This window comes from Pseudochaenichthys georgianus, chromosome 11 (assembly GCF_902827115.2).
Source record: "Pseudochaenichthys georgianus chromosome 11, fPseGeo1.2, whole genome shotgun sequence".
Lineage (NCBI taxonomy): Eukaryota > Metazoa > Chordata > Actinopteri > Perciformes > Channichthyidae > Pseudochaenichthys > Pseudochaenichthys georgianus.
In genome coordinates this window covers 1,729,606-1,751,790 of record NC_047513.1, presented here as the reverse complement: position 1 = coordinate 1,751,790, position 22,185 = coordinate 1,729,606, and the positions used below count along the sequence as shown (strand labels likewise).

At 44.1% G+C, this 22,185-nt stretch overlaps 1 protein-coding gene across 1 annotated transcript in view; it reads left to right on the top strand.

Moving 5' to 3' along the window:
• LOC117454804 (glutamate receptor ionotropic, kainate 5-like) overlaps positions 1-22,185 on the top strand; it is a 403,890-nt gene that overhangs the window by 309,715 nt on the left and 71,990 nt on the right. Inside the window, exon 13 of the mRNA XM_034094000.1 lies at positions 18,453-18,566. Within this exon, the coding sequence (XP_033949891.1) occupies positions 18,453-18,566 (114 nt within the window). The remainder of the gene's footprint in view (positions 1-18,452; positions 18,567-22,185) is intronic.

Sequence of the window (22,185 nt, the reverse complement as noted above, 5' to 3'; positions counted from 1 at the left end):
GGTGGAGATGTGTTCCAGAGAGGGCAGCGGGAGGTGGAGATGTGTTCCAGAGAGGGGAGGTGGAGATGTGTTCCAGAGAGGGCAGGGGGAGGTGGAGATGTGTTCCAGAGAGGGCAGGGGGAGGTGGAGATGTGTTCCAGAGAGGGCAGCGGGAGGTGGAGATGTGTTCCAGAGAGGGCAGGGGGAGGTGGAGATGTGTTCCAGAGAGGGCAGGGGGAGGTGGAGATGTGTTCCAGAGAGGGCAGCGGGAGGTGGAGATGTGCTCCAGAGAGGGCAGCGGGAGGTGGAGATGTGTTCCAGAGAGGGCAGGGGGAGGTGGAGATGTGTTCCAGAGAGGGCAGCGGGAGGTGGAGATGTGTTCCAGAGAGGGCAGGGGGAGGTGGAGATGTGTTCCAGAGAGGGCAGGGGGAGGTGGAGATGTGTAGAGGGCAGCGGGAGGTGGAGATGTGTTCCAGAGAGGGCAGGGGGAGGTGGAGATGTGTTCCAGGGAGGGCAGGGGGAGGTGGAGATGTGTTCCAGAGAGGGCAGGGGGAGGTGGAGATGTGTTCCAGAGAGGGCAGGGGGAGGTGGAGATGTGCTCCAGAGAGGGCAGGGGGAGGTGGAGATGTGTTCCAGAGAGAGGAGGGGGAGGTGGAGATGTGTTCCAGAGAGGGCAGGGGGAGGTGGAGATGTGTTCCAGAGAGAGGAGGGGGAGGTGGAGATGTGTTCCAGAGAGGGCAGGGGGAGGTGGAGATGTGTTCCAGAGAGAGGAGGGGGAGGTGGAGATGTGTTCCAGAGAGGGCAGCGGGAGGTGGAGATGTGTTCCAGAGAGGGCAGGGGGAGGTGGAGATGTGTTCCAGAGAGGGCAGCGGGAGGTGGAGATGTGTTCCAGAGAGGGCAGGGGGAGGTGGAGATGTGTTCCAGAGAGGGCAGCGGGAGGTGGAGATGTGTTCCAGAGAGGGCAGCGGGAGGTGGAGATGTGTTCCAGAGAGGGCAGGGGGAGGTGGAGATGTGTTCCAGAGAGGGCAGGGGGAGGTGGAGATGTGTTCCAGAGAGGGCAGCGGGAGGTGGAGATGTGTTCCAGAGAGGGCAGGGGAGGTGGAGATGTGTTCCAGAGAGGGCAGGGGGAGGTGGAGATGTGTTCCAGAGAGGGCAGCGGGAGGTGGAGATGTGTTCCAGAGAGGGCAGGGGGAGGTGGAGATGTGTTCCAGAGAGGGCAGGGGGAGGTGGAGATGTGTTCCAGAGAGGGCAGGGGGAGGTGGAGATGTGTTCCAGAGAGGGCAGGGGGAGGTGGAGATGTGTTCCAGAGAGGGCAGGGGGAGGTGGAGATGTGTTCCAGAGAGGGCAGGGGCAGCTGATGGTTTTCTCTGCCATCCTGATCACTCTCTGCAGGGCTTTCTTGTCCGCAGCTGAGCATCCTGCATACCACCCCGAGATGGAGTATGACAGCACGCTCTCGATGGTCGCCCGGTAGAAGGACACCAGCAGCTTCTTGTTCAGTCGGTTTCTCCGAAGCACCCTCAGGAAGTGTAGTCGCTGCTGGGCCTTCTTAACTGCTGCAGTGGTGTGTGCTGGCCAGCTGAGGCTCTCCGAGATGTGAACCCCCAGGAACTTAAAGGTGGAGACCCTCTTTCTTTTAATTAAGTACTTGGGAAAGAAAAAGCACTTTAAAGAGTTATCTTAGTCCTTGTATCTGATTCACCAGGAGGACTTACTTTGGTATGACTTGCTTGAAGTGAATATATCTGCCCTTTCCTTGTTGTCCGGAGTTTAAATCGTTATGGTTTTGCACTTATTGCAAGTCGCTTTGGATAAAAGAATCAGCCAAATGAAATGTGAGGATCGGACAAATTATTTTAACTTCTCAGGAGTAAAACTCACACAGACTGAAAGAGTTCACACACACACACACACACACACACACACACACACACACACACACACACACACACACACACACACACACACACACACACACACACACACACACACACACACACACACTCAACTCAACTTCACTTAAAATGAGCCACTTTGCTTGAGAAAACAGCTACAGGGGAAACAGAGCTGCAGCTGAACGCCCGCTCAGCAGCTCTGAGTCCTGCTGCGGCCCGCAGCTCTCCAGCAGCTCTGAGTTCTGCTGCGGCCCGGCAGCTCTGAGTGTACTAGGTTGGCTCTTGTGCTGCAGCTGAAGGGCCATCACTGTCCCTCGCTCAAAGCACTCATCCCCACCTCCGCCACCTGTTGCCATGACAACTAACGCAGAACCAATGTTGGAGCAAGTGTAATTATTGGAGAGTGTTCATGTTGGAGTGTGTGCTCGGCCACAGACGTTTCAAAAATGTAAATATTCTTGTTTATTCCAACAGTGGCTGATCACTGCGTTCTGACTAATTCTATCAGGAGCTGTTCCAATTACACTGGAGGATCCCTCAGCATCAAAGATCGCTGCTTTTACCTTCTGGAATTTCAGATCTTTGCAACACGCACATACAGTGGGGCAAAACAGTATTTAGTCAGCCACCAATTGTGCAAGTTCTCCCACTTATAAAGATGAGAGGCCTGTAATGTTCATCCTAGGTACACTTCAACTATGAGAGACAGAATGGGGGGAAATAATCCAGGAAATCACATTGTAGGATTTTTAATGAATGAATTGGTAAATTCCTCGGTAAAATAAGTATTTGGTCACCTACAAACAAACAAGATTTCTGGCTCTCACAGACCTGTAACTTCTTCTTTAATAGCCTCCTCTGTCCTCCACTTGTTAACCTGTTAAGCCCTGAGCCTGTTTTTCAGGTCTCAGGCTCGAAAATGACATTCCCAGAACAAATGACCATATCTTCTAAAAGGGTTAAATTAATAATCTTTTTTCTCAAAGTAATGATAAACCTGTGAGTTGGATGTAGAAGTGTCAGAATCAATATAGATGTTTATTTTAATGAAAATTCAGATTGAGATGGTAAAAAACTGTAAATTATAGTGTCCGTCCAAAAAATATGTTGTACTTATAGTGAAAACTAACCTTGGATGATGGGTTAGTAGACTAAAAGCTTGAGGAATCCAAAGTACAACATATAATAAGTACCCTCTATCAAGATTGATGCAAAAAAAAGTGACATTTGACCTTTTTAGACAGATTTAGCAAAAAAAAACTCTTCTGGTGCCATTTGGGTGGATTTTCCTTATCTCTGACCCCCCCTTCTTCGATTTTGACATGTGACATCTCTTTCTGACCGTTAGAGCCAATAGAATCGAATGGGAATCACACTCATGTTAAAAAAAAAAAAAATGGCGTCTTCGTGCAAGCAGTTTTGCTCCAGAGCGAAGCTGTCTCTAGGTCTGACATCTCAAAACCGAAAAACTGATTTATTGCTCATGGATTATCAGAAATCATTCAAAGTGACACAGACACATTGGATTAACCTATGGATTAACTTCAGCATCGTTTTTATCGTTGTAATGCCATTGAAGACCACTTTTGACCAGACTACCACACAGATGAGCCATTTTGCCGTTTTTGGCTAACTAGCTCCATATGTTTTGATGTGTGTTCTTGTTATTATCTCCGAGAGTTCGTATAATTGAGTGATAATGAGGATAACAATCGATTCTGTGTCCCCTCCCGATGTGAAACGATGTGTTGAGATGTGCAGCAAAGATAAATAATAAGGTTTTGTGAGTGAATTTCGGTGCAGTCATTTGTTAGCATTTTTCGCTCGTTGCTAATTCAGAGGCTCAGCGTTAGCCATGTGGGGTTTTTTGGAGAAAAAAAATGTAAATGATCAGTTAGATGAGTTTCTTTCCATTACATGGATATAAAACATTCATAGTTTATTAAATGAACATGCCCTCAGACACTGTTTCCTGCAAGATGTTGCAGGAGGGCCCCGTAACCGGGGTCTCTCGGGATTAACAGGTTTACTGTATTAATGGCACCTGTTAGAACTCGTTATCAGTATAAAAGACACCTGTCCACAACCTCAAACAGTCACACTCCAAACTCCACTATGGCCAAGACCAAAGAGCTGTCAAAGGACACCAGAAACAAAATGGTAGACCTGCACCAGGCTGGGAAGACTGAATCTGCAATAGGTAAGCAGCTTGGTGTGAAGAAATCAACTGTGGGAGCAATTATTAGAAAATGGAAGACATACAAGACCACTGATAATCTCCCTCGATCTGGGCAAGATCTCACCCCGTGGGGTCAAAATGATCATAAGAACGGTGTGCAAAAATCCCAGAACCACACGGGGGGACCTAGTCCATGACCTGCAGAGAGCTGGGACCAAAGTAACAAAGGCTACCATCAGTAACACACTACGCCGCCAGGGACTCAAATCCTGCAGTGCCAGACGTGTCCCCCTGCTTAAGCCAGTACATGTCCAGGCCCGTCTGAAGTTTGCTAGAGAGAATTTAGATGATCCAGAAGAGGATTGGGAGAATGTCATATGGTCAGATGAAACCAAAATAGAACGTTTTGGTAAAAACTCAACTAGACGTGTTTGGAGGAGATAGAATGCTGAGTTGCATCCAAAGAACACCATACCTACTGTGAAACATGGGGGTGGAAACATCATGCTTTGGGGCTGTTTGTCTGCAAAGGGACCAGGACGACTGATCCGTGTAAAGGAAAGAATGAATGGGGCCGTGTATCGTGAGATTTTGAGTGACAACCTCCTTCCATCACCTAGGGCATTGAAGATGAAACGTGGCTGGGTCTTTCAGCATGACAATAATCCCAAACACACCGCCCGGGCAACGAAGGAGTGGCTTCGTAAGAAGCATTTCAAGGTCCTGGAGTGGCCTAGCCAGTCTCCAGATCTCAACCCCATAGAAAATCTTTGGAGGGAGTTGAAAGTCTGTGTTGCCCAGCGACAGCCCCAAAACATCACTGCTCTAGAGGAGATCTGCATGGAGGAATGGGCCAAAATACCAGCAACAGTGTGTGAAAACAACCCAGTCTCACAAAAAAACGTGTAATAACTACGTTGGTCCACAACGTAGGACGTAGTATTTCTACAAAAACGCCTCTGAAATTGTAAGATCCCTACGTTTTTTTTCACCATTCATTCCAATGGCTGGCGTCTGTGTCACGTGATCTTCAAATTTCTCCCTGCAGAAAAAAAAAAACATGGCCGAACTTCGTTTTATTCTCGGTGTAAAATAACTATTTAAAGTTACTTTGGCCATTAAAATGCGTTTTGATGTCATTTGATGCAAGAAATATGAGTTGTTATTTCAGATTATGTGTGCAGTGGACATGATCTTTAGTTTGCTAGTTATTACGAAGATCACTTCAGGAAATGGTGTCTATACAACGTTTTCATTGTTACCAAGGTGGTTGCTAGGGACGCTGCTATCGATAATATTTCTGTTATGTTGTGTAACTGTTTAATGGTGTTATCTTTATTGCTACCCCCTTCCCCTTCAAAGTATAGTGTTGGTCCACAGCGCAAACGTATTAGTTTAACAAAAATCCGCATCTAAAATGGTGCAGACACGTTATTTTCCCCTGTGCAATTCCAGTCTCACATCTCACATCACATCGTCATAAACAAATACCGGAAACAGACCTAAAATACTTTATTCCGAGTGTTCTTGCATTTCTCTTTGAAAGTCATCACATAACGGCATTGTAATACACGGTTCGGTTGCATTAAATGTTACATATCTGCCGTAGTTCTGTATGTATAGAGCCCTGATGAGAAGACTTCTAGACAAACATGAGGAATTGAAAACGTGACGTGGATCATAAATATATCAACAATTAAACAACATCTTACATTTCTTTTCACACAATACGTCTCCTTGCAGTATCAACACTAATTCGGCTGACTTTTATATTTGATCCAATTGGTCGATAGACTGTATTTACACCATAAAGGTGCACAGCTGATATAAAGGGACACCTAGTGGTTAAAGCATGTTATTGAATTTCATTATTTTTATTATTAGATATTAATAGAATCCCTATAAAGTATGTTCATTACTCGTTATTCTCTACTAATAGTTAATTCAAGACTGTATATAATGACTATTTTGCACATCCCTTTCAAGATTGCAAGATTTTCTAAGGTTTATTGACATATCATATACACAAACGGTGTAGTTATGCAATGAATGAAAAACTTTGTGTATACCTCCAGCAATGTTAACTATGTTGAAGCACTTATTTTAACTGATATTATACATATGTATTATACTCTTATAAGATGTATGTAGATAGTATAAGAAATGTGCAGAATATGACAATGTAATGGTGGAGGTACACAAATATTGAAAGATGTCTTGTGATGCACTGTTGAGGAACCTGTGACCCAAGTTTTTCATCTCCGGCCTTGTCAGGTATTGTACAATCAATAAATAAAGAACACAGAATTATTAAATATAAAACACAGAATTTATGTGATTATACTAAATGATTTACAAATAAATAATCACCACTGCATATTTACAACTATACACATGCTGATGTAATGCAAATGTTCCAACTTGGGATCAATAAAGTATATCTTATCTTAAGATGATCGATGGCTACTGCCATATTTGCAAAATGTGCCTCTGAACCTTGACAAGTACATGTTTCAGGCTTATTAATGAACAACAGGAGGGGTCACAGACATAAGACCAGCTGTTAAATAAAGCTCTTCTGACCTTAGCTGGCATGTGGGTATATATATTAATGCTGCCCATTATGGGCACAAGCAATTTTCACCCATTTATTAATTATATGTTTCCTATCCCCTAAACCTCCAGGGATGTACACAGTTTAATACTGGCAACTTCTTATTATGGGAAATACGAAAACGTCTTTTAAAACTACAACTCCCAGTAGAGACGTGCCATAGATAGAGAACATGTTGCGAAACACAATAGCCAGCATGTGTAGTTCTGGGGACAGGGTGGGGTAGGGGGGGACGCGGTGGACCCGTTCAAATTCAGTTTTGGACAGTCTGCCGTGGTTCCATCCCATTTCAAGTGCTGTTCGAGGCTCGGCGTAACTCTCGGAGCACACTCTTCACAGAGCTTGAGGACTATCACGGGGTTTGTCCAAGCCCCCAGGAAGTGCGCCGGACTCAGATGGAAATATTCGTGCTGGCCGAACGGCGGTACTGCACATCCGTTTGGTTGCCAGGCCCGGAAACACTTTTCCCCATTGACTTACATGGGGAAAGAATGGTCTGTAACTCGTTGGATAATTTTTTTTAAACTAAATAAACTACCCAGTATGAACACTTATATAGCCCTTATTAAAAACATTCATTCCTCAAGTTGTAAAAATGTGCTAATAACGTTATTCTGAGAGTTATTTCCCTCGGCATTATGAACGCGCATCTAACCCACGGGACCGCGCCGCCCGGCACGTTCATGTTACGTGTTCAGCACTACATGAGTTTCTCTTTACCCATGGATGCACAATAACAACGGACCCATATCGCCTTACTGCCAGCCCACGGAGCTGTAATAATGGATATATTGCACATGTTTGCTGTAATTCATCATTTGTAAAATATTATACTACATGGGCTGTATGATGTCAATCTTGTACCGTAAATGTTATATTAAATAAAGTTAATATTACCGACGTAGATTAACGTTCCTGTAGCTTCTTATTGCACTAACAAGTTTATTGCACTGTGTGTATATATATATATATATATATATACAGTGCAATAATTCTTTCATGCTAAATGAAGCTCTGTTGGATATCACTAGATCCTGTTACAGCATAATAGAAGTACATAACGATTGATGTGTACATTAGCATAATTACTAGCTAGCCGCTAGCTGCTAACTGCATAATAACAAGCCATTACCATGCTGTCATGAACGCACGGTGCTGTTACGTGTACGCAAATTGACGTGCTTGATGTGAACGAGCATGTTGGTTAAAGTTGCGCATGCGCTATGAACGCACATACGGGTACTTCTCAGGCATGCCGGGTAATCTGTGACGTTTCACTCTCTCAAAAGTTGGGCCATTTTATCATCATGCGCCAATGAGCAGCTCTCATAGGAATGAATGAGGCCCCGCCTCCCACGCTGTATCCAGTTCTTATTATACATCCATGGGTTTGTCAAGCGAAGCGGAGAGAATACTTACTTCCGGGTGTAATATTCTGTAAAGCAAATGAGCTGCTCCGACCCTCGGTCCTGACGGACTTTTATTAATCAAACAAATAAATAAACACAAGGATAATGATGTGTTATTGTTGAGTAAATGGAGAATTGCACAGGGGAAAATAACGTATCTATTGTGGTGATTGACATTATTCACCCACGGATCTATGGGTTAGGGTATGGTTCTGCACGGACATTTTAGTGAGCCGGACTTCCTGTCTCCGCCGGTTTTCGCTTCCCGGGCATGAAGCTGTTTACATGTGTTTTGAGATGCTAAATAAAAGTCTAGCTTGTACCTTTGATACCCCGCCTCCGACTCCCATCTCTCGGCACCACACTATGCCACAATTTTAGATGCGGATTTTGTTAAACTAATACGTTTGCACTGTGAACCAACACTATACATTGACGGGGAAGGGGGTAGCAATAAAGATAACACCATTTTACACAACATAACAGAAATAATATCGATAGCAACCTAGCAACCACCTTGGTAACAATGAAAATGTTGTATAGACACAATTTCTTGAAGTAATCTTCGTAATAACTAGCAAACTAAAGATCATGTACATCCACTGTACACATAATCTGAAATAACAACTCATATTTCTCGCATCAAATGACATCAAAAGGCATTTTAATCGCCAAACTAACCTTAAAATAGGCATTTTCCACTGAGAATAAAACGAATGTCGGCCATGTTTTTTTTTTCTGCAGGGAGAAATGTGAAGATCACGTGACATAGACGCCAGCCATTGGAATGAATGGTGAAAAAAACGTAGGGATCTTACAATTTCAGAGGCGTTTTTGTAGAAATACTTTCTACAAAAACTTTCTTGTTCGGAAAGTGGCGCTGTACTGAGAGTGGAGGTGTCCTGAGTTTAGCGCCTGCAGGCAGGCTCCATGGACCTGTCAGCTCCGGACTGCGCAAAATGCAGACATGAAGCGCTACGTCATCAACGCAAGGAATCTACCCTCGTGGGGGCGCGCTCATGTGATTGGCTTAGAATTGAGGAGACATCTGATTGGCTATAGATAGAAAAAATTACAAATACAAATCGGCTGACCGTCAGGGGAGTCTCAAAAACCCACACACGAATGCCCAGCGATCCGTGCACAGAAAGCGGGTTGTGTTGCAGGTTCAGAGGTTTTAAACGGAAAACTAATATGTGAGAATCAAAACTACACATGTAAAACTTTTTTCTGTATTTGGATTTTATTTACATGTATATGAAACGGAACACATTTGTGTGTGCATTGAAAAACACAAGTGTGGATCCGGAAATACAAGTGTGAATCCTTCTGTGTGCATTTGTGTATTATGAGACTGTTCTGAGCCCATACTGATTTGGAATGACTGGGTAACAGGACAGAGAGGTGCAGTGATGATGTGTTGTATGTGTTGATTGTTTTGGTACTCAGAATGTTGTGTAATTCTAGGGGGGAGAGTGTAACAGTTGTAAATATGCAGTGGTGTTTATTTGTATTTTGGTATCATTTTGTATAATCACACAAATGTTGTGTTTTATATTTTCATGCATGAATTATGAAAACCTCTGTTAGGATTTTTTTACCAAGTGTTTTTATTGCTCTTGGGGGGCATGAAAAACACGATTTTAACTTTAGTTTATTTTTATCTAGTTTTTTCAAATTTAGAAAAAAAATGTTTTATACTGTATGTCCACTCCGGTGGACACAGTAGGCGTTAAAGTTTGAACTGAAGACTTGTACATTTGGAAAAAAGGATAAAGATGTGCAAACTTAAAATGACATTATAATAACATAAGTATATTGATTTACGTCCCAACAAGATATTGCAAATGAAGTATTTTCAAGAACAACAGAAGCAGGAGCAGTATGAATTGTAGTTGAAATACAGCCAGTGATGCATGCCGTCCACTTTAGTGGATAGGTGGTTAACCATGATTTCTTGCAAACATAAAATCAATACTTTGATCATTTATTAATTATATGATTCCTTAGTTGTTACTTGATGTCACCAACATTTCATTTCATTTCAAACCTTTATTTAACCAGATTGGTCCCATTGAGATCATAGATCTCTTTTTCAAGGGAGACCTGCAGCATATAGGTTCCACATGAAACATAAAACAATAAAGGACATTATACATTATATTTACAGGATACATAGTTATAGACATTTACAAGTGCCCATTGTATCAGCAAGCATTTCATTTAGCCTAGCTTTAAAAACATGCAGAGGAATGAGATTGCTCAGTTTCAATTATTGCAGAAGATTGTTCCAAGCAAGTGGAGCTGCGCACATAAAAGCTGTCTTACCTAAGACAGTCCTTGCTCTTGGCACATCTAACAAGACTACATCATGTGACCTCAGACAATAGCTGCTTGCAACTCTCTGTGTTATCAGAGAGCAGATATAATACGGGAGTTTACCCAACAAAGCTTTATAGATAAAAGTGTACCAGTGACTGAGCCTCCGTACAGAGAGTGATGGTAAACCTGCCTTGGTATACAGTGTACAGTGATGTGTAAGCGCTTTACAATGTGTGACAAATCTCAGAGCACTGTGATACGCAGCATCCAATTTGCTCAGGTAATTGGCAGGTGCATTCATATAGACCAGATCCCCATAGTCCAGCACAGGTAAAAAGGTCACAGTGACTAGCCTTTTCCTGGCCTCAAGCGAGAAGCAGGACTTGTTTCTGAAAAAGAAACCTAGCCTAACCCTCAGTTTTTCAAGCAGGTTATTGACATGAAGTTTAAAAGAGAGACAATCATCAAGCCAGATACCAAGGTATTTGTAACAGGCAACAACTTCAAGTTTTGTTCCTTGCGTAGTTACAATATCTAAAACAGGCTCTGGTGTCTTTTTAGCTTTTGAAAAGAGCATTACCTTGGTTTTATCCACATTTAAAAGAAGCTTTAATTCAGAGAGCTGAGTCTGAATAGTGTTAAAAACAGCCTGTAATTTAACACCAGCCTCCTTAATGGTGGGACCTGCACAGTACATCACAGTATCATCCGCATAAAAATGTAAAGTAGCTTCATCCACATTATCACCTACGCTGTTAATATATATGGAGAATAAAAGTGGTCCTAAAACAGAACCTTGTGGTACACCATTAGAAATGTTTAACCATTCAGAAGACAGTCCATCAAAATGAACACATTGGGACCTTTCAGAGAGGTAGTTCACAAACTACCCCACTGCAAGGCTGGATAGGCCAATACCGAGTAGCCTCTGCTTTAAAATGAGATGATCAACGGTGTCAAACGCTTTCGAAAGGTCAACAAATAGAGCTGCACAACTCTGCTTATTATCTAAAATACTAGTAATGTCATTTACCACTTTCATTGTGGCAGTGATGGTGCTGTGTTTCTTTCTGAATCATGACTGATGTTTAGACAGGATATCATTTATACATAAAAACTCCTTTACTTGTTCACTCACAAGTCGTTCGAGCACCTTAGCCAGAACTGACAATTTAGAGATTGGCCTATAGTTATTTAAAATAGTTGCCTCCCCTCCTTTCAGTAAAGGCAAGACATAAGCTGACTTCCATACTTTTGGAATTGTATTTGTGCTGAGGGAGAGGTTAAAAAGAGAAGTAAGAGGTGGAGCAATAACATCTGCAGCTTTCTTTAAAAAGAAAGGTTCTACGTTGTCCGGGCCAGCCGGTTTCCTAGGATCTAACTTGGATAATGCTTCATGAACAATACCAACAGTTAAAGGAGTAAAACTGAAAGGGTTTTCCAGACCACATTGTTCAGAGTCAAGGATTGGAGCGTTCACAGGAGCCACACAGCCAAACAGAGAGCCACAAGACACAAAATGCTCATTAAAGCAATTTAGCATAGTAGCCCTGTCTGATATAGTGCCAGATGCTGTGGTGAGGCACGGAGGTAGCTCATTTGGGATATCACCAGTGGAAATCGATTTTATGGCTTTCCAAAATTTCCTAGGATTATTCAGGTTTTCTGTGGTAACCGACAAATAGTACTTTGATTTAGCACTTTTTATTTCAGATGTGAAGCTATTTCTTAGCTGCCTAAAACGTAGCCATTCTACCTCTGAGCCTGATTTCCTAGCCTTAGCCCAAGCATTATTTCTCTCATGAAGGAGACTGGACAGCTTAGCAGAAAACCAGGGATTGTTTCGTCCCTTCACTCTAAATGTACGCAGAGGTGCATGTCTATCTATAATTTTCATAAAACCAAGATAAAAATAAGACCATGCAGTTTCTACATCAGCACACAGATTGATTCTACCCCAATCAAAATCAAACAGATCATGTAAAAAACCCTGCTCCACAAAGTGTTTTTTGTCTCTCTTTGTGATGATACGTGGTTTAACCTTTTGGACCTTAGTGTCCCTAATTGTGGCTACAACACAGTGGTCACTCACATCATTAGCAAATACTCCCACAGATGAGTATTTATGTGGAACATTTGTTAAAATTAGATCAATTAAGGAGGATTTATTTGGGGACTTAATATTTGGGCGAGTAGGACTGTCTATAATCTGGGTAACATTCAAAGGTAAAGAGGTAAACAGGTTTTTAAAATCCTCTGACACAGAAGTTAACCAGTCCCAATTAAAATCACCAAGCAGCACTATTTCCTTGTAGGAAAGTTGTGATAACAGTTTTGCCAATGACGATAAAGAGTCCTTGACAGCCGAAGGGTATAACTTTTATGGAAAGCGCCCCCTGCAAGTATAACATTGTTATACCTGCAGGGGGCGCTTTCCATAAAAGGATTGGCAGGATATCGGCAGGTGACTTGGTCCATCTGGCGGTCTGTCGTCCATCTTGGTTTAGAGACATGTATCATGCACTTCCACTGACTCTCCACTGATTGGCAGTGTATGGGATGATGCAATAGGGTCCTATGTAGTGGCTGATGGTGCCACCATGCCATCAAAACCCAAGCATATACAAGAAAACACCTTTTGAAAAGCTGTCCACTGTAGTGACCTTTGCGTGAAAGGATTCTGTGTTCTTCATTTATTGAATGTTCAATACCTGACAAGGTCGGAGATCAGTGGGCGGAACCTCTGAAGTGTGGTCGCTGTGCTCAGGAGATTATTGTTGTGAGGACTTCCCCCCTTCATAGTGTGTCCCTCACATTTCCTCTTCCCTTTCTGTAAATGCTCCACGTGAGAGGAGTCACTGTGAGGGATATCTAATATAAGACTGATTGCTATATCTGGTGTCAGAATAAACGGAGATCGTCCAATCTGTATGCTGGCTTGGATCTCATCCATGAAAAACACAAAACCCAACGCAGAGACCGCTTAACCGCTTACATAAGATCCCTGTTTAACACACTGAGCCCAACTAGCAACCAGAGTTCTCATCTGTGAGTCTCAGTCTCCTGGGAGACTAAGAACAATTCACTGGTAAGTTCTGGTGAGGCATTTAGTAACACCTGTGACTTCTGTACAATAGAAATCTATATTTCATTAAAAATGTCTTTGCAAAGAAGAGCCATTATTGGAAGCAAATAATAATAATAATACATTGCATTTCAAAGCGCTTTTCCAGGTGCTCAAAGACGCTTTACAGTGGTGATAAAACATGATAAAATAGAATTTAAAAGTTATTAGAACAAGATAAAATAACATTTAAAAGTTATTAAAACAGCAATACAGCATAATTCACAGATTAAAAGCCAGTCTGAAGAGGTGTGTTTTGGTCAGTGTTTTGAAAGTGGGGGGGTCGGTGCAGTCTCTGATGTGTTGTGGGAGGGAGTTCCAGAGGGTGGGGGCAGCGATGGAGAAGGCTCTGTCCCCCCAGGTTCGGAGCTTGGTTTTCTTGGGGATAGAGAGCAGGTTCGCTTCTGATGAGCGAAGGCTGCGGGAAGGGGTGTAGCGGTGGATCAGGTCGGAGAGGTAGGGGGGGGGCCTGGTTATTGAGAGCTTTGTGTGTTAGCAGAAGGATTTTGAAGTGTATTCGTTGACGGACAGGGAGCCAGTGCAGGTTTTGAAGGACGGGGGTGATGTGGTCTCTGGAGCGGGTGTGGGTGAGGAGGCAGGCAGCGCAGTTCTGGATGTATTGTAGTTTATTTAGGATTTTGGATGATGAACCATACAGGATGCTGTTGCAGTAGTCCAGTCTTGAAGTGACAAATGCGTGGATGAGGGTTTCAGCAGCCGGGAAGGTGAGTGAGGGACGGAGGCGGGCAATGTTTTTCAGATGGAAGAAGGCGGTCCTGGTGATGTGGTTTGTGTGTTTGTCAAATTTGAGCTGGCTGTCAAAGATTACTCCAAGGTTGCGAATGTGAGGAGAGGGGGTTAGAGTGGTGCTGTCAAGGGTGAGGTTGAAGTTCTGGGTGGTGTTGGGGTGTTGGGGGGATGGGGGTCCGATTATGATGATATCAGATTTGTCGCTGTTCAGTTGAAGGTAGTTTGTTTGCATCCAGGATTTAATTTCTGAGAGACAGTTGGTGTGGAGTGAGTTGTGGCAGTGATGGTTTTTGTGGAGATGTAGAGTTGGATGTCATCAGCGTAGCAGTGATACTGGAGGTTGTGGCGACGGATGTAGTGCGGCATGTATTGCTCCTGCAGAACAATAGGTGGTGTACGCTGTGATGAGAGGTTTGTGAGACGCAGCAGACTCAGACGGTCAGAACACCACTGACGAGCTGCAGCCTGCCTGCACGATGTTAACCGAGTAGCTACTATAAGAATGGAGAGTAATAGGTTAGCAGATTGTCTGGTAATGCAATCTATCTGCTTCACACACACACACACACACACACACACACACACACACACACACACACACACACACACGCACGCACACACACGCGCACACACACACACGCACACGCACTTTTATGATTCGGCAGTACATTTCAATGATAAACCGTGGAATTGTACTGTAAAAGTTGAATTATTGATCAAAGAAAATGAATATATCACAAGAAAACGTCAGTCCATGGATGACGTGCACTCATCGCTCTTCAAAGCACTCACAGAAACAGTTGGTAGAGCATCCTGGAAGGTCGGAACACATAAGTTCAGTCTGAAACGTATGGCTGATATTGAACTGACACACTCCCTGAATACATGTTCACACCGATCTGAACGGTGAGCATGGAGGACTGAGTTAGAGGAACCATTATTTCTGAAGGCCGAGTGTTTCTTCCAGAATGTTCCTATTAATGCAAAAACAAAACTCACATCACAATTGACTTTTGATAAAGCTGCCTACCAAGTATGTGAATACCAGAGATATGTGACCATGGCCCAGCACACCAAAGGGGGCACTCCCTGTATACACATGGACACAAGTGTTGTGCATTCTAACAAAGGTCACAGGTTACGACGTGCTCGTGGTGTGCTGCATGCTAGCTCTGGTCTTAGCAGCAGCAGAGTTCTGCCCGGGCGAATGGCGTCGGGTAGAGCGGTGCGGTGATGATGTTTCCGTAGGCTGACCACGAGGTTAGCCTTGCATAAGCTATTCTGGTATTGCATTAACCGTGGCCAGTCACATTGATGATACATGTTCTTCAGTATAGTCTGCACCGCTTTGTAATTGTTAACGTGTAAATGGAAAGGCCAGAAGTAAAAATCTAACGTTAGGCTATTAACAAACTACATCAAGGTCACATGGCAGTGCATCACCACCTCTAAGCTGAAGGTGGCTTGTTCAGCGTGATCATGTGGACACCAGTGGGGTGTTGAGGGATGCACGTTGTGTCTTAGAACACAGCGTGCAGCTCTTCAGCTTGTGTTCACCCAACACACTCTCACTCCCTAAGCGTCCAATAGCGACGTTTGGTCAGTGTCCGTGGCGTCCAATTGTGACGCTCCTAGGCTCCTTCAGCGTCATAAAGGGACGCAAAGAGCTTTCAACTGATTGCAATGTATTCCCATCTGCGTCGGGATTTGACGCTCATGGAAGCACGGCATTCGTTTATGTCGGCTGCCCTTAAAGGTAATGTGAGCGTCCATTCCCAGGAGTAAAGGATGGCAGAAGACACTACACTACCCAGCATCCCCAGCTATCATTTGGACTACACCATGTGCTCTTGACAAACCCCGATAGTCCTCAAGCTCTGTGATTGGAAAGTGTGCTCCGAGGGTTAAGCAGATTCTCGAACAGCACTTGAAATGGGATGGAACCACGGCAGACTGTCCAAAACTGGATTTGAACGGGTCCACCGCGTTATATTCAACAATTCTGTGTTCTTTATTTATTTATTGTTCAATACCTGAGGCCGGAGATGAAATATCTACATACATCTTATAAGAGTATAATACATTATGTATAATATCAGTTAAAATAAGTGCTTCAACATAGTTAACATTGCTGGAGGTATGCACAAATATTGATAGATGTCTTGTAATGCACTGTTGAGGAACCTGCGACCCAAGTTTTTCATTCAGTGCAGAACTACACCACAGTTGTGTAGGCCTATATGATATGTCAATAAACCTTAGAACATCTTGAAATCTTGAACGGGATGTGCAAAATAGTCATTACATACAATCTTTAATTAACAATTAGTAGAGAATAACGAGTAATGAATATACTTTATAGGGATCGTATTAATATCTAATAATAAAAATATTGAAATTCAATAACATGCTTTAACCACCAGGTGTCCCTTTATATCAGCTGTGCACCTTTATGGTGTAAATACAGCCTATCTACCAATTGGATCAAATATAAAAGTGAGCCGAATTAGTGTTGATACTGCAAGGAGACGTATTGTGTGAAAAGAAATGTAAGATGTTGTTTAATGGCTGATATATTTATGATCCACGTCACGTTTTCAGTTCCTCATGTTTGTCTTCTCATCAGGGCTCTATAAATACAGAACTACGGCAGATATGTAATATGTAATGCAGCCGAACCGTGTATTACAATGCCGTTATGTGATGACTTTCAAAGAGAAAAGCAAGCACACTCGGAATAAGGTATTATTATTATTTCGGTCTGTTTCCGGTATTTGTTAATGACGATGTGCTGTGAGATGTGAGACTGGAATTGCACAGAGGGGAAATAACGTAGGCTATCTTTAGATGCGGATTTTGTTAAACTAATATGTTTAGGCTGTGGACCAACACTATACATTGACGGGGAAGGGGGTAGCAATAAAGATAACACCATTAAACAGTTACACAACATAACAGAAATAATATCGATAGCAGCGTCCCTAGCAACCACCTTGGTAACAATGAAAACGTCGCGATTTCCTGAAGTAATCTTCGTAATAACTAGCAAACTAAAGATCATGTACATCCACTGCACACATAATCTGAAATAACAACTCATATTTCTCGCATCAAATGACATCAAAACGCATTTTAATGGCCAAACTAACTTTAAAATAGGCCTTTTCTACCGAGAATAAAACGAATTTCGGCCATGTTTTCTTTTTCTGCAGGGAGAAATTTGAAGATCACGTGACATAGACGCCAGCCATCGGAATGAATGGTGAAAAAAACGGGGTTTGTCAAACAGAGCACATGGTGTAGGCCAAACGATAGCTGGGGATTCTGGGTAGTGTAGTGTCTTCTGCCATCCTTTACTCAGAAAAAATATTTGTTTCTCCGAATCGAAGGGGGAAAATACAAAAGCATTGCACACAATTTAAACCAATCAATGTTGTGTAATTAACAAGGATAATCTGGTGTTTTTTAGTCGATGAGTAGTGCAGCTATCACTGTAAAATCAATCGACAGTAAGGGGAATACTTACTTCCGGGTGTAAAATTCTCCGTTATCCAATGGGAATGGACGCTCACATTGCCTTTAAGGGCAGCCGGCATAAACGAATGCCGTGCTTCCATGAGCGTCAAATCCCGACGCAGATGGGAATACATTGCAATCAGTTGAAAGCTATTTGCGTCCCTTTATGACGCTGAAGGAGCCTAGGAGCGTCACAATTGGACGCCACGGACACTGACCCAACGTCGCTCCTGGACGCTTAGGGAGTGAGAGTGTGTTGGTTCACCGCAGACCGCACTTCAGTCACTTTACTAAAAGCGTTCAAAAGTCACTGACTTTGAGACGAGGCAAAGGACTCATTCCTGCACCACTCGGTGTGCTATCGCTGCAGAATGCTTAGTCCACGTCAGGCCACACATTCAGAGGCAGTGTCGCCATGGGGAACCTGAAGCTGTTGATGATGGTTATGATTATCTTACCTGTTTTAAAAATATTTCCTTTTCATTGGCAGGTAATGTTGAGAATGATGACTTAAATCCTCCCTCTCTCTCTCTCTCTCTCTCTCTCTCTCTCTCTCTCTCTCTCTCTCTCTCTCTCTCCCTCTCTCCCTCTCTCTCCCTCTCTCTCTCTCTCTCTCTCTCTCCCTCTCTCCCCCCCCCCCCTCTCTCTCTCTCTCTCTCTCTAGAAAGCAGACGTGGCTGTGGCCGGCTTCACCATCACCTCAGAGAGAGAGAAGGTGATCGATTTCTCCAAACCCTTCATGACTCTGGGGATCAGCATCCTCTACCGGGTTCATCTGGTAAATGTATTATTTTTCATTTCAGATTCAAACCCAGATCTAAACTTTATTATGTAGTTGGTTTTTCATTTGTTGAAGAGGAAATATAATCAAAAAGCTCTTTACTGTTCTCAAACTGCCTCTGTTCACCCTCTGTCTGAAACCAGAGCCCATGTGCTCTGATTGGTTAGCTGGACAACCCTGTTGAGATTGGTCGAGTAGAGGGACCACCAAAAGCCTCTACTTTAAACCCGTCCATCAACAAAATGATTCCAACCTACACACATACTGTACATTTAGCTTAAAGATAAACCTGCTCTGGAGAACCCTTAAGCAAAGTGATGCTGATCCACCTGCTTAAAGGGAGGCAGCGTCGTACAGCTGAAACAACCCTCTGCACCCCAACAGCCTCCTTTCCTCACGGTGGCCTTATTGCTCTGCAACATGCAAGTCCTGCATGTTTACGGAAACAGCACCGTCCTGGATAGGAGTAAGGAGAACTCAAAAGGTCCTTTGTCTAGTACGACACATGCAGAACAAGTGTTGTATTTGATATACCCTTGATAGTCCCACAGAGGGGGGGTCTACATTCTGCATGTGACCCACTAGTGTTGCATCAGAGCTGACATGTTAGCTGTGATCGGGCTGAGCTGCCCTGGTCACAGGCTGAAGGGCTGCAGATGGATATAACACTGGGGGGCTGTCGCTGTAAAACCTGTTGTTTTCCTACAATATAATTAGGAGTCTCACGATGCTGATGAACGTCCATGCAACGCTCAGACTCACCTCAGAGCGCCTGCTCTGCTGCAGGTCGCACAGCTACACTGTGAGCTCGGAGCCACAGCAAGTATCCCTGTGCGGGGGGGGTGGGGGGGGGAGCTAGCCGAGGACGTAGACAGAGGGCATGTTCCCTCTCTCCTTTATTGGAGACTGGAGGGATATGATTCAGTGGAGAGTGTGACAGGAGCTGCTGCCTGGCTACATTATGTGAGGATGGGGGGGGGGGGCTCCTGACTGGAATCACAAACAGAAGAAGTCCGTGCTTCAGAAGCCGGTCTGGTGGGAGGTTAGAGTGAACAAGCATGCCTGCCATTACTCTATAAATCTGCATAGGTTGATGCAGTGAGGACTCTATGTACTTCTTTCTAACTGGCTGAATGCTACTTGGATGAATACATATATTGTGTGTGTGAGAACACCTAACTGAAATGGACGAATAAGAAGGAATAGGAAGTGTAAATCTGTGTGAAGCTGCTGCAGTGGCGGTTCTAGAACATTTGACATGGGGGGGCAAGAGGCCATGCCAGGGTGGCATGGGGGGGGTGGTATGTTATACTGTAGAACCTATTTATTGTTAAATCATGGCCGAACACAAGTGTTCTTAAAGCACGAGAGGAACAAGGTGTTCAGACAAACAAACTAACATATATATAAAACAGCAGAAGGTACTCATGATACCTAGAACTCTGCTTACTGTGAGTACAGTCAGAGTACTTGGTGATAATGAAGTACACACATGACATCAGCATCTCTCAGAGAGCTGAGGCGAGCTGCAGCAACACGTCTCAACGTGTGTCCGGACTCAGAGCTGCTGGACTGAGCTGCTGTGAGGGAGAACAAGAACACACCATGTGCTCCAGCTGGAGTCTGCTCTGCCTCTGGCCCTCTCTCTGACACTTCCTCTTCCTCACATACATGTCTTCTTCTTCTTCTTCTTCTTCTTCTTCTTCTTCTTCTTCTTCTTCTTCTTCTTCTTCTTCTTCTTCTTCTTCTTCTTCACTAATGTCTTCATCTCCTCCTCTTTCTCCTGCTCTGACCCTCCTGGTCTCTTCATCTCTTCAGTTATCTGCCTCGGCACGCGGCAGATAACTGGATGGCCTACCTGCCTGTCAGCCTTCCATCTGTGCACACACTGATCTCGTGCCCTCATTGGTCATGTGCGCGTTCGTGTGTGTTGGAGGAGGGGCTCTGTGAGGAAGTCTGAAGGAAGGCTCTGATCGTAGCAACATCGGGCCATTCGTGAGGGCATCTGAAGCCATCGTATGATCGCCGGTGGAATTTCTCAGGCTCCGGCAGCAATTTCGTGAGCGGTGGCAACATCTTTGGCATGCCAACAAATTGCCGAAGGAGCTTGCGAAGGTTCATGTGTGTGTTATTCCGTGAGGGCATCTTGTCAAATCGTGTCACATAGTAGGGGACAATGCTTTTGGGATCAACAAGAGCCTGATGAACCCGTTTCCATCAGAAACATGGAGCACCATGACAGAATATCCAACTAGACTCTCCAGAGCCAGGCGTGTAGTGGAGAATGCCTTTGGTATTCTGTCTCACGTTCAGAGTGTTGCTGAGGTCCATGAGCCAGAGGCCAGGGACATGCAGACAAACATCACAACGTGTGTGATCCTTCACGATCTAATCAGACTGAGATATCCAGCCCCCCACAGCACCATGATGGACCTGGAGGAGCAGCACCTGAGTGTCATCCCAGGGGCATGGAGACATGAAAAGGTACTTCTGGATGTTTACCATGAGAGGGCAAGGAGCACTGGAACCCAGGAGGGGAGGCACATGATAAGATACCTGAGCCACTGCTTTACCTCGAAGGCTGGTTCGGTGCCATCGCCGGACAAGGTGATCCTGTCCTTATTCCCACAGAGCAGTGACAGTGAAATGAATACAGAGACATAACATTGTGATGATGAACAAATGATTCTCACACATTGCATTGTAACTTAAAGCAACATGTGTATGGAGTAATACATTTTGTTTTTGAAATTTTGATTGAAAATACTTTTTCCACTTATTAATCAAATAAAGGCCCAACAACATTTAGACAGTTTAAAAATCACAAGTCCCATAGTACTTTAACATAGAAATGAAAACAACTTGTAAAGTAAGGATAAAGGACCAAAAAAAGGACAAAGTCTGAACATATCACTGACAATTTTTATTACATACAATCTCAAGTTTCTGTGTGATTTTTGTATTGTCGTAATGTGGCACTAAAGCTGAGAGATCGATGTCTTTGTTGATATTGAGGCTGTCCTGGGTCACATTGTGCTGGGACTGCTGAGCTGGAAGAGGAGGCGGCGGAGGACCCTGGACTGGCTGCTGGGGTGTTAGCTGCCAAGGACCACTGATTTGCTGCTGAGGAGGCTGAGAAGGAAGATGGAAGAATGCAGCCTGGCGAGGAGAAGGAACGTCGCCCTGAGTAGTAGTGCTGGCTGGCTGGAGGTACGGTACTGCTGCTGTTGCTGGTTCACCTGCTCTACGTAGCCACACTGCTGGGATCTCCACACTGATGCCGGAGGTGGTTCCTCGGCCACTGGCTGGGACCTGGCTGGAACTCCGCTGACGGTGAGGAGGCCGCTCTGCTGGCGGAGTAGTAGGTATCGCTGGGGAGGGCACTCTCCTGTTGATGTTGGCTGACTCTTGAGTAGGTGGCAGATGTGCAGACTGGGATCACAGCAACTGGCCTCTGCTGGTGCGGCTGCTGCGACTGGAATGCTGATGGGAACGGACTGATCTGGTCACCAGCCACTTCCCTCATCCTGAACTGTCTGGACTTCTTCCGGTAACTGGAAAGACAAAAACAAACAGCATAGGATTAATACAAGCTCAAATTTAGCATGCAATAAAA